The sequence below is a fragment of the Gasterosteus aculeatus genome, chromosome 12 (assembly GCF_964276395.1).
Source record: "Gasterosteus aculeatus chromosome 12, fGasAcu3.hap1.1, whole genome shotgun sequence".
In the NCBI taxonomy this organism is placed as follows: domain Eukaryota; kingdom Metazoa; phylum Chordata; class Actinopteri; order Perciformes; family Gasterosteidae; genus Gasterosteus; species Gasterosteus aculeatus.
Genome location: NC_135700.1, coordinates 13310606 through 13327190, shown reverse-complemented (window position 1 = coordinate 13327190; position 16585 = coordinate 13310606). Strand labels below are relative to the sequence as shown.

Sequence of the window (16585 nt, the reverse complement as noted above, 5' to 3'; positions counted from 1 at the left end):
AAAAATGTTAAACGTTCGAGATAATTGTGTAGAAGCAACAGCACGGGACAATGTCCATTTCCACCATTCTAAATGTAAACTATTTTACATAACAGAGGTGCCTCGGCAGGGAAGCCTATACTAAAAGTACTGTATTCTAATACAATGTTAAGGGTAGGTATTTTTAACTTGAGTATTTCCTTTATCTGCAAATGTGTTCTAGTCAGACCTGCTTTGCAACTGCCTGTGTGCCGCCTGTGTGCAGCAGAGAAACTCAAATCTGACACACCCCCATAAGTAAAAGAGCCTCAATGTTAAACTGAAGCATTGAACTTGTGTTTAACTGCTTTACACTGCTGACAGAGGATTGGTAGTCAGAAGGATTTATAAATAGTAAATAGTGGTCCGAAGCGTTGGACTGTTACAAAAAGCTCATAAGCTTACAGTATATTACCATTTACATGGTCATGCACCAGTAAAACAATCACATTAATATATCAATAAATCAGTCCCAGGAAACAATTATGTACAATTATCGCTTTCTTTTTGTGACAGAATGATCTGAGTCATATTTCCCTTTAGCGCATTTCATTTAGTAAAAACACATTCAAATTTGCATAGATCTTTATTTTTTAGTAGAATCTATAATTGACATCAATTAAATAAAGGAGAAAAACAAGAGTATCTTTAAATTACAAGAAAATTACACTGCACCATTCATATAGTACAAAAATAGGCCTTATTTTAGAGTTGTGTCCCATGTAAGATAGTAATTCTTGCACATTATTGATAAGTCACAAATCTGTAAGGTATTGTGTGCAGCCAGGAACCTTTAGAGGAGGTGGGAGGAGATCAACAAAGTTGTCTGAGGCTGCTTCACTAAACAACACCCCCTCTGCCCCCCCCACCACCACCAAGTGTTTAACTGATGCTAAAACTAGCATGTGCACACATTGACGCTCACAGGTCTGACTCAGCCCTTAAGTTAATGGAGATGTAATACATTCTACTTCCTTCCTTCAGAGCTACTGAACATTTAGCGTCACTGCAGATGCTTTTATATATATATATATATATATATATATATATATATATATATATATATAAAAAAAGCTGTGAAAAAGCACTTTGACGCGAGTGAAAGGGATAGACGGGCTGCGACGACCTGAAAGCGACACGACGTCACACTAAACAGACAGCATTAAAATGATTGTCTTTGGTTATGCCAAAGATATTGCTCCTATCAAATCCATCAGACTTCATATTGAACACGTTATTGACTGAACCCCAAAAGGCAGGACTGAAGCAACATCGAGCTCCAAATGGAATAAATCCGCTGTAACAAGAAAAAAGCCCCCATGACTTCAATGAGCAAGAGAAGCTTTACAGCTGGAGGAGAACATTTGCAAAGAGAAGATATATTTCTTGGTAACATTTCTGTTACTTTCCACATTAAAAAGCTTAACACTTTAGTGCCGGTGAAGTGGCAGCGCTACGATGATGAGCTGCTTGCTGGCACAATAAGGGACCCTCTTCATCTTTTAGTGTGCAGTTTCCTTCACATTCCTGCAGTGAAAGGATTGATCTGGCTGTTAATGGTGTTCAGCAGCTCCCTCTGTTGGAAACACTGTCTACTGAATGCTGCTCGCATTCATTTTTTTCTTCTTCAAGATGCGGCAAATGCAAGATCAAGCGGAGATGAATTAATCCTTGTGGCTGCAGAAACCTGTCTGAACACCCCCAAAATGTTGCACTTCAGGATGAACTTTATTCTTTCTGGAAGACATAAATCTTTTGCAAGGAGATGCACAATGGATAATGTTGATAAGACTGCGCATCAATACTAATTGCATTGGTGAAAGTCGCACACTGCTGTTCTCCTAGAGAAGTAAACGCTTTGCATCCACTCTTAAGAAAACAGTTTATGGAAGCAATTTCTGTGCCACATTAGCCCATTATCTGTTTTCACACTGAGCTGGAAGTCAATAAGACTGTGGCTTCAGTCTGAGGCTGTAGTTATTACATTTCTAAATTAGCATCCTCCTTATACTTGATCGAAGTCTAAATGGCAGTAGGCACTGATGTACATGAAACAAAGCTATGCAGCACACACTCATTATTCTGGAGCCACAGTCGTTCTTTTTTTAGAGCAATTTCTCTAAATCCAAATTCTTGGCTTTCTTTCCAATCCCGTTTAGTGCTTCCTGGCCGAAACTGCAGCAATAAGCCAAATGCGCTACACCTGCACTATCCATCCGAGATGAATTAAGCACGCACAAACACGTGCACGCGCACACACTACACACACACCTCTTCATCTTTTTGTAGCGGATTGTGGATGGTATTGGTTTGGAAACCGTTTTTCTCTCTGAACAATTCTGAATATTTGCGACTAAGACCCTCAGAGAAAGAACAAAAGTGGTTTAATTGATAGTTTTGTATGTTTGTGCACCTATTTACCCACAAAATAAGGAAAGGATTTGATTGTCAGTGACATAAATGTATGAACAAAAAAGGTGTTCCGCTTTTGATTTTGCACTTAAATGCTCGCCCACTTCTTTGGACATCCTTCCACTCATTCTCTTTTCAATAACAGGTTTTAAAGCCCAGATGGGCAGACCCTCAAGACAATACATTTAGAAAGGGATCGTAATTTCAGCAGAATAGATTTTACACAGCAAATTTAAAGTTTCTGGATCACAATTGCTCGTCCCTTCTAAAACATCAATTTAACTGACCCGCCTACCCTCTCAAATCTTTCCCAACATGCCGGTCATATTCGACCTCAGTATACTTTGACCTCTAAAATTATTTAACAGCTCCTCTAGCGGCGTGTGAAGCCTTGCTGATATGAGAGGTAGATGAAAAAACAGGATGAGCAGCTGCAGTTTTCTATGCATGTCATCACCATGACAACCTCTCTCAGCCAGTTTCGCTGTTTCTGTAGTGGAAAGAATTCACACAAAGGAAAGCAAAAGAGATCGATGAATTCAAAATAGCTACACCGGGTTAAATAATTCTATGAAGCAAAGGAGGAAATGAAAGCATCACTTTCAGTGAGAACCTTTTCATATCAGTAAACTTTCACACATCCACAGAAGTTTGTTATGATATGCAGTTTGCCGCGTGTATCTTTGTAGTGTTAATGTACTCTGAAAAGAAGGGAAAGCCTTGATGTATTGTTAAATGAGTCTGCTCTGTCAAGGAATCACTTGCAGGTAACAACACCTGCCGGCTGCTTTTGAGAAGCTCTTGTGCTCAACAGTCACATATTGTTCCGAGTCCCATCGGCACGTCGGCTGCTTCTCTCTCAGCCCGGGATGTGAGGACATCAAACACAAAAATTAAATGCCCCTGGAAGGGATTGTGCCTCAGGGTTGAGCGAGAAGCCTGTGTGAGTATGGGTTTTTTGTTTGTTCTTTTCATTTATTGAACTTTTTTTCCATGTGACGATTGGGTAGGAGATGAGCACAAGAGAGTTTAAAGTTCTCAAACCGGGATAGATTGAGTCCATCTTGAATCCCAGCAGTCTGTAAGAAGCTTTGTTGGTTTGTTCCGCCAGAGCGGAGAGAGAGGTTTGCAGGCTCTGTGTACAATAAGAGCACTGAAGCCCCCCCCCCCCTCACTCCTATTAAACTTTGGATTTGTGGACGTTTTAAATTCACTGTACATGGCTACAGATAAGCAATGCTTTTATGAACAGTTTGGAAGTTGATGCCACTAATTGACAGGAGAATCCATGTTTTCAAATCTGATTTTATGCCTCATCATACAATGTTTCATATCAGTTTAAAGTTAAAACACTAAATGTGACAGAGCCAGCTTTAGCTTCTCTAGAAAAGGCAGAACACTGCTCATCAGATGTACACGCTCACACACTCCTCACATTCAACAATTTTGTCTGGCTTCTGCACCAAGACTGATGGAAAGAAAAAGAGAAAAATGAGAAGAAAAAAAACGCGTTTGTTAACTGGAACAAAAAGGAACCAGAGGGGAAAATGGGCTCAGCACAGACAGACACAATTAGTTATGGAGGTCAAGAGGAGGGAGAGAAGCAGTTTGAAGAGAAGCACCCAAGCGTGAGCATAGCAAAGCTTAGACCATCCCAGGCAGAACCCAAAAAGAAACGAGAGAGAAGAGCTGACCGATAAAGCCAGAGAAAGACTGCATGAGGGTTGTTACCACTGCTCCAAATCGTTAGACCAATGAAGGTGAGAAGACTTTAAAAGCAGGAGAGCAGGAGGCATGTGGGGGAGGCATTAAAGAGCACTTTGTGTTTTAATAAAGGCAGTCCTCTCATTCTGGACGTCAAACTCTTCGTTGTCAGAGTCTGTATTGACCCCATCATCCCCCCACATTGTCGGGATGCCGCGGTACGAGACCACCCGATTCCCCCCGAGGCTGAAGCTGCCACCCAGGCCGCTGCCAGCCTCCAGAGAGGGCAGCTTGATGAGCGCGCCGGAGCGCAGCTGCAGCAGCAGGAAGGTGCCAGCGAAGGTGGCGATGATGGCCATGCAGCTGAGCACGGCGATGGTGATGGGCAGCCGGGAGCTGAGCTGGAGCTGCGTCCCCGGGTTCCCCTCTCCCACTATGAAGCTGCGAGGAGATTCGCGCATGTACTGGTTGAGGTGCATGCAGGTGCCACTGATGGGGTCCAGGGAGCTGTGAGTGGGGCAGGACAGGCAGGCCCGAGGGCTGAGGCTGCTGCAGGTCAGGCAGGGTGATGGGCAGGGCAGGCAGGCCAGGACGGAAGCTGGTGGTATGAAGTTCCCCACTGTGTAGTTGAGGGGCTGGGAGCCCACCGACGAGCCTGCGGGACAGTCTTTAACGCAGCTCTGCTGAAAGAGGTAGTGGCCCGCGTCGCACTCTGCAACACAGAGAAATAAAACCCAGATTAGAAGCTGCAAACACTGATTTGACCTCTTTATACAAGTCAGACAACCCAATCACAGAGAGAGAGGGTTGGTGCCCTGACAGAGGCCATAGTGAATATGTAGGTGCACAATATGTAACAGTTATATCTTCATTTTTCCAATGTGAGGCAATTTTGCTTTTAAGTCGCCATTTTCACTTTAGTTAGAGATATTTTGTTTACTAAGAAAACTAATTGATATGCTGACAGCAGCATGTTAAATTCAACAGAGGCATTCCAGATGCAGACCATTGCCTGTGATGGCAATGAACAGACTGGGTGCTGGGGGGAACCGAGCTGAGAGAAAAGAGGAGGACAATATACTCGTACACTGCAGTTATCATCCCAAAATCAGAGAGCATTGATTAATACGTGACAATGAGAAAATATTATATGATAATCAAATACATCTATTAACCTCTGTTGACCCCCTAATGCAGATCATGTGTTGGTGGTGTGTAGGTACCTCTGATAGCCTGTAGAGGTCACACTGTCACCGTTCAGACAATATGTAGGTGCACATAGACAGTCGTACACCTTGCCTAGAGCATTATTTGGATTAGCTAGGAAACGGCAAAATGGGCACAATTTTATTTAAATAGGGTTACTAAAAAAGGACCTCCAGTAGGCCGCTTGATCTCATCAGAGGTCAATCCCATCATCGGTCTAACCATGGATAAGTCTCTCGAGGCCAAGGGGCCTGGGTCTGAGGTCGCGGTGTGGTCGAGACTCCCCTTTCTGTGTGCTGCTCACTGTCTGACATATGATTTAAAGTTAGCCTGTGACAGTCGGATTAGCAATTTACAAGACCAACGTGTTCGACCAGTTTGTTTCACAGTTAAACCAGTTCAAAGGCCAACTTTAAATCATATGTCAGACAATAACCGATGGGTTCCCTGATCGCATTACGGCAAATGCATTCTGCCTTTTAAACTTCCTTTCCCTCTTCACCGTTTACTTTCATTCAACGAGACTGCTATTGACCGAACAAAACTGTCCAAAATGTGAATGGGTAAAAGGTGTATAGATATGAAGCAGAAGTTAGGCCTTCATTTGTTTAGTTTGATAAAGAGAATTCTGACAACAGTTAAAGAGACATGCAACTCAAACAAACGCAGCTGAGCACACAGGAGAATATTTCATTCTGATCACCTCAAACGCTGCTTCACACGTCAAATCTCAACGTGACACAACATATGATTACACAACCTCCCGTCAGCGGGAGGAACAAGCTTTGGACAAGACATGCTAGTCTTACCGATGCATATCTGCCTCAGGTCCAAGGTCTTACAGTTGCCATTTTCAGGCTGAGCGTCGTCCGTGGAGCTGGAGGACACTGAGCCGGTGCCATACAGCACCAGGGTGAATTGGGTCAAAGTACCTGTGCGGAGAAATGGAGATAAAATCAAATTAACCCAGAGACAAAATAGGCCTGTCAAAAAGAGAGGAGCTCTGACACTCCCTAAGGTGGACTTTTTAAATGTATCCTATAATAGTAGACTTATGCATAAAATGATTCCTTAAAATGAGCTACTGATTCAATCTGTACCTAATGTGAATGTTATTAAGTGCACATCTCTGAAGAAGCATTCATGTGAGGGGAATTGTGAGAGGTTCCACTTAAGTGAACATTTTCTTGCTGAGGAGGGAGGGGTGATGCGTTTATAAGTATTTTTTAAATAAATTTTTTTTTTTCTGTTTTTTCAAGGATTTTCTTGGCTTCTGAGTAGCGTGTTGTGGGTGGATGACGAAGATCCAGACAGTTGTTGGAGAATGCAAGAACGAACAGAAAGGTGGAAATATTCACTCTGCTGCCTGCAATGAGAATACTGGTTAATGCAGAGCTTTCCAAAGTCGGCTACTATAAAGAGTAAAAAGCATGTCTGGATGCAGGAGCCACTTGCTCGCTTATCTCCTGGCAGTGAATCCTTTACCCTTGAGCTGAACTCTACTCAACAGAACAGTTCATGTCAGGTCATTCTGTATTGTCCTGGTGGCCTCATGGATGAGACGCACACTTAATGCACTTGCCTCGTTCTACGCTCACTGACAGGACAAGAGGCAGGAACACGGCCTATACACCTGCACTGTACATATGCTTAAATACACTAAGTAACTGATTAAATAGTAAAAAAAAGCACTCCTGCACAATTCAAGTAAGGATCGTCTGAATGGACCGAACATTAATTTGCATTTTTTTCTATGGTTTCAGCTTCTTAATTGAGAGTCTACAGTTTTAATTGGTTCAATATAATTTTAAATCGGTTAGGCTTTCAGACAAAAACAGCAGACATTATGAAGATGTCCCCCTGAGATTTCTCATTTTACTGAAAATATAAAACACTCAATCAGAAAAGTAGTCATCTAATTTTAGGTCACCACAAGGAACTTTTGAATCACTATGAAATGGCCTAAATGTAATAATGATGTGACCTTGTAATGTAAATGAGCAAACAACTCACTTTCAGAAACCATATTGTTTTCCCCCTCCCCCAATATAGTTATTCTCAATACTTGTCAGCAGGTCCACATGCGCTTGCCGTGAAATCATATGGAACTAAACATCAGAAGCAGAAACTCCTTCCCCAAAGACTCCAGCAAGGAAAGCAGCTTTAATCAATAATCATTATCTTGAATCATTATCCAGATTTTAAATATGCCCCAAAAGACAAAAAACTAGGCAACCACTAAATTCTAGTTAGGAGCACAGAAACGTGCAGGAAAATCCACCCCCGAAGAGGCTTTACCGTAATCACTGGCACCAGCCACGTTCTCGATCTCCAGCATCCACGCGCCAGTGGGGCTCTCATCCCAGGAGTGAGTGGTCATGAAAGCCCAGTCGTTGAAACCCTCTGATGAGTAGTCATGAGGCCTGCAGGAAAACCAAGATAAGGCAGCGTAAACAAGTTGGTTTTTACCAACTTGACCTTTTTCGTCCGTGTGTATTCGCACGAGAGTGTTCCTACCTTGGGTGGAGCAGAGTGGAGCGAGTGCCGGAGGGACTGATGAGGTGGATCGCCAGGTTCCCCCTGCGGTTGTAGGACAGAGTGAGCCGGGCCTGAACGTGCTCCAGCGATGTCACGTGACTGTCCGTCCCGATGCAGGCGTCCACACTCACGTTGATTGACAAATGGCTGCCAATGTTTCTGTCAAACACGAGAAAGGACACATGAAAGAGACATCAAGACAGCCACGTAGGTTAGATAAAGGTTATGCGCCGCTAAGATCATTACTGGCTGCTTTCAAGCTGGGAATAATCTGCCCTGCAGATAATTGTGCAAGTGCAACGCTTGGCTCCGCACCATAGAGAAAGTCTGCAGAGGGTGAAGAGTTCGAAGCCTTGAACAGGATTAGCGCGCTCGTAGCGTGTAGCACCGGTGTCCTCCATGGAAGTAAAGCCCCGTTCTCTTTTTAGAGGAGATTACACGCAAGAGGATAGAGACAAAGGGGTTCAGTGACTCAAGGTGGTGGGATCACTGAAATGTCCCAGTCCCTCCAGGTTGAGTCTGAAATGTTTGTCATGATGCATTTTAGAGCTGTAGAAATGCCTTTGACCTTTGCAGCAGCCTCACTCGGGAAAAGTCCCAATGCTTAATTTACAGCAATTTTCTTCAGTACATGCCAGTGACGTCATACGGTGAATGTTTTTAAAAAACACTATTAAAATTCAACATTTGCATGTTTGGTCATGTGTTTTTTGGTGTTTGTCAGTAGCAACAAAAAACAAAACAAAAACAAGGAAGGAAGCAGAAATGCATACAAATTGCCGCTGAAGCAGATCTGTCATAGTCATCCGACAACTGCGGCGAGGTGAGATTAAAGGCCTGAAAGAAGTCAAATTTGTGACGCTGTTGCAGAGCATCTAATCAAGAAAGAAGGGAGACAAGCTTGGCTCTTTTTGTTATCAATATTTCAGTTGCAGTTACAGGGGGAAATTACCCCTGTGATGATGGTAAACACTATTGCTGCATATTAAAAGATGCCTGGACAATAACATAAGATTGCACAGTTGCTTCTCCTGGAATTCCTAATTTTTCTCCTGGCATTTAGTATCTCTCAGCAGTGCTGGTCGAATGCATTATTATCTACAAATAACACACATAAACATTGTCTTCTATCATTTTAAAATCAAATCCCTTTATAACTAGAATAGATGTGACCGTACATGCTTATTAAGCTTTTCAGAACCAGCAAAAAGCATTCTGGTAGGCAGCCAAACCCGAGGAATATACATCAAATTGGTGGTTTGGAGTTTCTAGAACATAAATCATTTGTCGGAAATATTGCGAGAGGTTCCAACTCTTGCAATGCTCCAGTTTGCAGTAATGCTTAATGTTGCGATACCAAATGTAATTTGCATTAAATTATCTAAATTCTCTTTCAGAACTTTTTAAGACGAAAGCGTGCGTAACCCACATACCTGGGTGTTAGTCCGTCACATTAAATGTCACATTGAAGCGGCGGACGATAAATCCGTATTGAAACAACACCCGTGTGCTCACTCATTTGGTTAGACGCATGCTTTCAGGAGCTTCCCTGCGGACTTCATACTTTAAGCCAAATCTAAACTCCAGGTTAGACTAACTCACACAAATTCAATTGTGCAAACTCCTGCCACCATGACGGTGCAGTACTGCTGCTTACCCTGAAAATAGCTCCTTTTTACCCAACTGTCATGATTCTGCGAGATATGATCCCTGTATATAGCCGAGACACCGGAAACATGCCTGAAGACTTATTTCCAGTCACTCTTGATAAGTGAGCCAGTTAAACACCCAAAATATAAATTTAACAACATGTCTCAACTGCTGCTCCCAGACGCTCAAACCATCTGCTCTGAGCATCTCATAGCTGCAGTGAGAGAGAAACCTCCAACCCAGCGAGTGGGGACAGTGAGTGCATAATGAATACGACACGTTTGGGCTTTGTTAAGGCTGTGACACCAAGAATAATAAATAAAAAAGGGCCAAGAAAGAAATTACAGTCTTAACAACCAAAGTAACACAAATTCATATTTCTCTTCTAAATGCTCCCCGTCAAGCCGAAGGAACATTTCTACCAGCGCGCCTGATCCGAAGGAGCAGATGAAGACATAACCGGTCACTGACAGCAGCAAAGTATTGCACAAGCACCTGCGCTTTAAACCAGTTTAATGTCAATGTCTCTTGTTGGTCACAGCGGCTTAAACATCCAGGCAATATTTTCATGCGGCTTAATGGCAACACCGAGCTACAGCTGTTTTATTCCGTTCTGTAGCGGTATGTTCACTACTATTAAATTGAATAAGTAATAGGTTTTCACATTCCTCCTTCCATATATTTTCTAAAAATAAATAACATACTGTATGTTTAAAATTTAAACTTTTGTTTGAAAGTCCCAAAAATGTAACATTCAACATTGCGTTATAAGTCACTCAAGTGAGGCAGCGGAGCACAACATGCAGATTCAAAAATTCTAAAATGTTGTTTAGAATTAGGCTTTGTCTAATCTGTTTTAAGTAGTTGCAATCTGTGAGATTGTGAGAAGACTATTGTAATTAAAGCGGTGAGGTGAATGGGGTGTGCATGTACAACGTACTAACCTTGGCTCACTGACCATGGTGATCACACACTTCCGCTGCGCACTCACACTAGTCCACGTTTCAGCCAGCGCTACAATAGCAGTGGCATCAAGGAGACCGTATCCATATGAATGGCTAACTGCAGGGACCAAGTGAGAAAAGAGGACACATGAATGCTGAGATCAGCTCACTCTCTCTGCTACAACTTAGTTACATTTCCGCTTTTCAACTCTAGGCCTTGCATCTCTAATTAAAATTTGGTTTATTATAATCATATGAGCCTAAAAGGCATCTGCAAACTGCAGAGCGCCAAAAGAAACTTGGAAGGAGTTGCTGTACCTTTGCGCCCAACCCCATTTGTTCTCCAGTCGTTGGTGAGCAGGTGAGTCGGGTGAGAAGTTCGTACAACCAGATGTTGCATATCCCTCCAGGTCAGATTTTTACTGGAAGTTGTGAATGCGCAAGCAGACAGACAGACAGACACAGGAGACACACTTTGTCAAAAGGACACATCTGACAATGAGTCTTAACCTACAGGTGGACAGCTGTATAATTACACTATGAAGTACACTAAAATTCAGCTTTAACTCAATTTCTGCCCAGAAGAACCGGTTATCTTGCCTGCTGCCGTGCAGGTTTGGATGGCCAAAAGTGGTTACAGGAGGTCTTAATGATTTTTTGCTGCAAGACTAATTACTTATTTTCAGCACTGGTCTGTCCGTCCATTAATGCTGCGAGAATGGATCAGAACGATTAGTGCTGTTGTTGTTAATTCACAGTAAGGCTGTCAGGCAGAGGGGTTACAAAGTGATTCATAAAAAGGGATAATTGAGCAGAATGGACACATAAACAAGCAGCACCTGCAGCGCGTGTTAAAATCGCTGGCAAAAAAGTAGAAAAAGATTTTACCTGCTGCCAATAAATGACCAATTTGCAATTTTACCGCATGCTAGGAACTGGGGTGAAGTGTGGGGATTAAATTCAAACTACTTAAGCTTTCTAACAATGTTGTGTGCATGAAGTGTCGGAAAATGACCACTCTAGAATAATCAAACTTCTTCATTAGTATTACAATGATGTTTTAATCAACAAAGGTCAGGAAAATAGGCAGATGAGGAAGTTTAGAATGACTTCAAAGCTGAAGAGAATTGCAAATCTTGGGGAGAATATGGTGATAAGTACTTACTTGGCCTCAAGGGCAAGAGCGATGATGCCAGCAGCCAGCGGGGCGGAGGCAGAAGTGCCTGTGTGCGAGTCTGTGCACTTTGATTTGAGGTCTGTAGTCACCTACAGGAGGATGAAAATGATAAAGCTTTAATAGACCGCTCTGAACAAAAAAGCGGAGAAATATTTTTCATCAATTCAGTTCTCCAACTCTTGTCGGTCCTCAGACAATATCACAAATCCTAAATGTTCTTAAAATATATTCACAAGACTTTTCCCCTTCATCCCTTCCTGGCTCACTATCTCATACAGCGGGTCATACTGATTCACTGAAAAAAAAAAGAAAAAAAAAACCTCGTCCCTGTGACAGCGAATGCAGAGCCTTCAAGAACTAATCTTTTAATAAATACAGTGGCAGGACGGACATTGATGCTTTAAATATGGATTCAGCAGCGTCAACAATCCCCTTTTATTTCATTTGAAAGAGAAGAATAATATAAGTGAAAAAAAAACAACTAAGTAGACATTAACGTATTCAGTCGTGCAGAACCCAAGAGATTCCACCTTCTCTTTTCTACTCCACGTCTTCCTTTATGGGTTTATGAGTGAAAGCACAATTAAATGAGTACAGCACTGAGGCATTGAGAGACGAGCCCCATGTCAGGGGGCTGCTCAACTGTATGCTAGTAAAAAAAAAAAAATAAGAAGAAAGGGAGGACAGAATGAAGAGGTCAAGCTGTTATATATATTGACTTTGTGTTATAGAAAATTCTTCAGGAAGAACTTTTATATTGTTTGAGGCCAGCGATGGCAGGAAAGATAGTAAATATGTCTGCAAAGAATGCAGGTTTCAAAATGTTTAAATGAAATTTGCACAGTTAATACAATAAGGAGGAAATAGGTTCACCTAAACAGCCTTACTGAAGCTGGGGAAACTTTACCTTGGAATAAGTATTCTTAACACAGGGGCAGAAGTTAAGATCCTGTGAGAAACAGGAAGAGGAATAATAAGAGAAAAGCACCACTCACTATCTGTTTCTCGTTGAGGTTCCCCGAGCTGTAGGTGGTGGCGAGGGTGGAGGAGCAGGCCTCGCTGTACCAGGGCACGTTGCCGTTCTGGGTGGAACTGCTAATGGACAGGGTGTAGATGCTGTTGGTGTAGCCGTCGCAGTTACAGCTGTCCTTCTCCCTCCCTCCGTTACCAGAAGCCCAAACAAAGATGGAGCCCAAACCACCACGACCCTGGATAATGTACAATACATTCAGAAAAACAACCACAGAAACACGTCATCATTCGTTCATTGGATCACACAAACCAGAAATTGACGATAATAGCACATTTTTTTCAGGACCCATTTCCAAAAGGACCATTAAAATGCAGCACGCATCCCAGTGGCCAGGGTGGTTACTTAGTAAATCAAAAAGAGCTATACGGTGCATGAAAGAAGTCAATACAAAAAAACACTAAATGACAACGGCTGCTTGTGTTAAATCATTCAACTTCTCAGCCGGTTGAAGAGCAATAATTTTCCTCTTAAGAGCGGCTTTATTATATGGACTAGAACCATCTCTCTCTCTGCATTGATGAAACCCAGATACTCGCCACCCACACCGCCATCTGACAGCACTGTGGCAATTATCTTTGTAGTCAGTGTAGAGTGCTCATGGCTTTAATTCCACTGCTCTACAACAAGAAATAGTGATAGCTTGATGATTGTGTTTGTTCATGTGAGAGCCTGCAGTGGGATCTGTATGCTTATTCATCTAAGGTAATTCATTGTATCTATTCATATGAAAGAGACAAAAAGGCGCTGCCATTTATCAAAGGATTAGCTACGTGGTCAATTTCAGGTTAATATTCAGATTGCCATATTGTTATTTACTGACAAAATCCGTGTTAGGAAGCCTTTGATTATAAATTCTTGTCATGTTGTTCAAAGCTCCAGTAACGGTTTGGTGGAAATAAATAAAATATGTTTCTTTTAAGACTTCTTTTAAAAACTAATTCAGACATGAAGAGACCACATGCCGACTAAGAAAGAAAACTGAGAGACTAAAGATGAGCAGGCAGCTTAAAAAGCACCCTTCAACTAACTTTTCATTCATTCTTTCTTTCAGTGCTGCTCCTATTTGTTTTTTAAAGATTTTCCTTTCTGAAGGCTTTTAGAGGACATTCCCTTCCATTCGGAAGAGTCCGGTTCAAAAATTTGTTTTGTTCTTCGTGCTCGTGTTCTCCCATGCTCGAACACTTTAATTGCTAATGAAAGGAAGTCACACACATGCAGTAAATAATTTCTGTCCCACAAAAACATTGACGAGCACAAACCTCCGTCACTCCACGCAGAAAGGCTTCTTTGGCGAGTTTGGCGGGTCCGTCAACGGTTTTGCCGTCATCCTCTGGGCCCCAACTGGCGCTGTAGATGTCGATGTGTTGGGGGTTCAGACTGAGGGACTGGGCCTCCACCATGTCAGTCACCTCACCATCCAGCATACGGACACCTTCCAGGCGACAGACAGAAAGGGTGTCTTAGTATACATCTTTTTATATGTATATATATTTTTTACAATGGGTAAAATTTTATATCAAATCGAATGCCTAATAATCAAAAAGTGAGGTAAATGGATATAAACTTGAGGCCACGTCATCCATTACTAGTGACCAAGATCTTAATCTTAACTTAATCTCAGACCGGACGGTCATCCGTCAAGGTATACTTTAAGAGTTAATAAAAACACACACAAATACACAAAACAATAGGAGGGAAGGTGTTTGTTGTAATGTTTCACCAAGGATAGTGTTGAGAAATCACAGATAACAAAAAAGTGATTCTGCGAGTGTTTCCATGGCAGCCTGCACTTCTGCATGATTCGCAGAGGAGGAGAAGTATTTCCAGTCATCATCTCATATATTCAACCATCCCAAAATCTAGAGACCAGGGCAGTTATTGCATCAGTGTGGAAACGATTTTTATGTATATGCACAATCCAGTGGGATGAGTCGCTTGTTAACTCTCAGATCCTAAAAAAGCTCACGTAAATCATAGCATTCAAAGCAGTTACGGCTTATTCATAAAATATAAGTGACAGTTATGCTTTGCCTGTACATGATTCAGGAAATTAATAGATATAGAGAAAGTATAGTTCATACTTTGTAAATAAATTATTTAAATAATTAAATGTTGCTAACTTAGAGATGGATAAGAGCCGTACCAGTGGTTTTGCTCATACAAAAACTAAGTCCGTTAAGCTTAATTGTTCTGATATCTGCCTGTGATTCATCAGAACCTGCTTTAATGGCCAAGTATGTAAACACTACTCCGAAATAGCCTCTTTATTCTGCAGTCCAGTTCTAATTTCTCACTCTTCTGATGGAAAAGATCCATGAGTCTGGTTTAAAGTGACGGTTTTAACAGCACGGTACCACCTCCTGCTCCGCCTACCCGCTCACACGCAGCCCACTTGTTACAATAGAGATGATGCTGCCATGTGCTATATTCTTGCTGGCCATCTGGATATTATGAAGAGTTACAGCTCTATTCAGACGGGGTTAGACTTTGAGGAGCTGGAAATATGCAGGAAGAGCTTTTTGCTTGAAAAAGCTAAAATAAAATGTCATAAAAATAGTTTTTAAAAAAATGAGTACACTAACTTCAAAACAGCTCCCTCCCTGTAGGGTGCAACATCATTTTTAGAACAAACAAATTCACATTTCACAATATTTTCCCCCTCTCATATTTTGTATCTATCTTTCTCTCGTAAATTAGCAGATTTCTGTCTGCGGGTCACTGTCTAACAGTTGGTTTTCACATTGCCATCAATTATGGAACTGCAGTCAAAGTCTTAACCTTTATTAGGACAAATGGCTGCTGTGATATTTAGTACCTGAAAAGTAAAAAGTGAGGGTTTCACAGTGCGAGGCAATACGCTGACGAAAGATAAGGGCCTCATACAGCCTCACTTCAAGACATCAGGACCACCCCTTTAAGTGATTAATCATTCCTGAAAAAAAAAAATCTACTTTGGAAAGTGGTAATGTGTTAAAATGATTGTTTTGTCTAAAACCTTCAGAAAGATTGAATTAAAAAAAAGATAAAACGCATTAAACTCTCACATTTGAGTCGCAGCTTTCTGTGGATCGAATAAAACAAGGTGGAGAGAGAGGACACATCAAAATCGAGAGTCAGCGAGGAATGTCTCCTAATACCTTTCCCTTGCACTTTGTCAGGTACATTTTGTACTTTGTGTTGAAGGGTGCATATGATGTTTGGTGTTTTTGCACCAATTTACAGGAGATACTGGAACATATCAGAGAGTTTAATCCGCCATTTGGTGTCACTTGCACACCAGCTGGTATTAATATATTTCAACAATGATTTAAAACACATTGCGCAACGTTATGGAACGGTGTAATTTCAGAAACTGCATTCTACTGGGCTTTTTTCAATACAGTCATTCCATGGAAAACCAATACTGTTGCAGTGAATTCCACATCACATGCCGTGTCTGGGAAATGGGCTGAAAATAACCCTGGCACTGCAGAACAAGCAATTCAACATTTCTGCCTGTCATGGAAGAAAACTAAGATGAACCCAGGGTTTGCCCTTGTGAGATGTAATCAATCATGCACACGTTTTATTTGATCATACCTCCAATCTTGGCATTGTAGGCTACACCTACTCCGCAGATCCCATTGTTGGCTACTGCTGCTACTTCGCCTGCACATCTCGTTCCATGTCTGGAGAAAAAGAATGAGAAAGTGAGAGGTATGTTTAAGGTAACTACTTGCCATCGTCAATATATATAATACACACGCTTATATGAACTCCTAGGTAGTGTAAATATATATATATAAACAAACATCTAGGTAGTGTACAGGTCCTTGTGAGAGTTTGTGCTCCCTCCAGCTTCGAGCTGGTGACAGATTTTTGGCGTTGAGTCCTTTAAATAAATCTGAATTCCCATCAATAAGT

The 16585-nt window shown here is 41.7% G+C and overlaps 1 protein-coding gene across 6 annotated transcripts in view; it reads right to left on the bottom strand.

Moving 5' to 3' along the window:
- Positions 1-585: 585 nt before the first annotated feature.
- Positions 586-16585, bottom strand: part of furina (furin (paired basic amino acid cleaving enzyme) a) — a 62168-nt gene continuing 46168 nt past the window's right edge. For all 6 annotated transcript variants that reach the window (XM_040200652.2, XM_040200644.2, XM_078084863.1 and 3 more), the window contains 10 exons: positions 16262-16350; positions 13942-14114; positions 12645-12857; positions 11638-11738; positions 10791-10894; positions 10473-10590; positions 7858-8037; positions 7639-7763; positions 6150-6272; positions 586-4846 (listed from right to left, as the gene is read on the bottom strand). In XM_040200652.2, the coding sequence (XP_040056586.1) occupies positions 4239-4846; positions 6150-6272; positions 7639-7763; positions 7858-8037; positions 10473-10590; positions 10791-10894; positions 11638-11738; positions 12645-12857; positions 13942-14114; positions 16262-16350 (1834 nt within the window). In that variant the 3' untranslated portion in view covers positions 586-4238. The remainder of the gene's footprint in view (positions 4847-6149; positions 6273-7638; positions 7764-7857; positions 8038-10472; positions 10591-10790; positions 10895-11637; positions 11739-12644; positions 12858-13941; positions 14115-16261; positions 16351-16585) is intronic.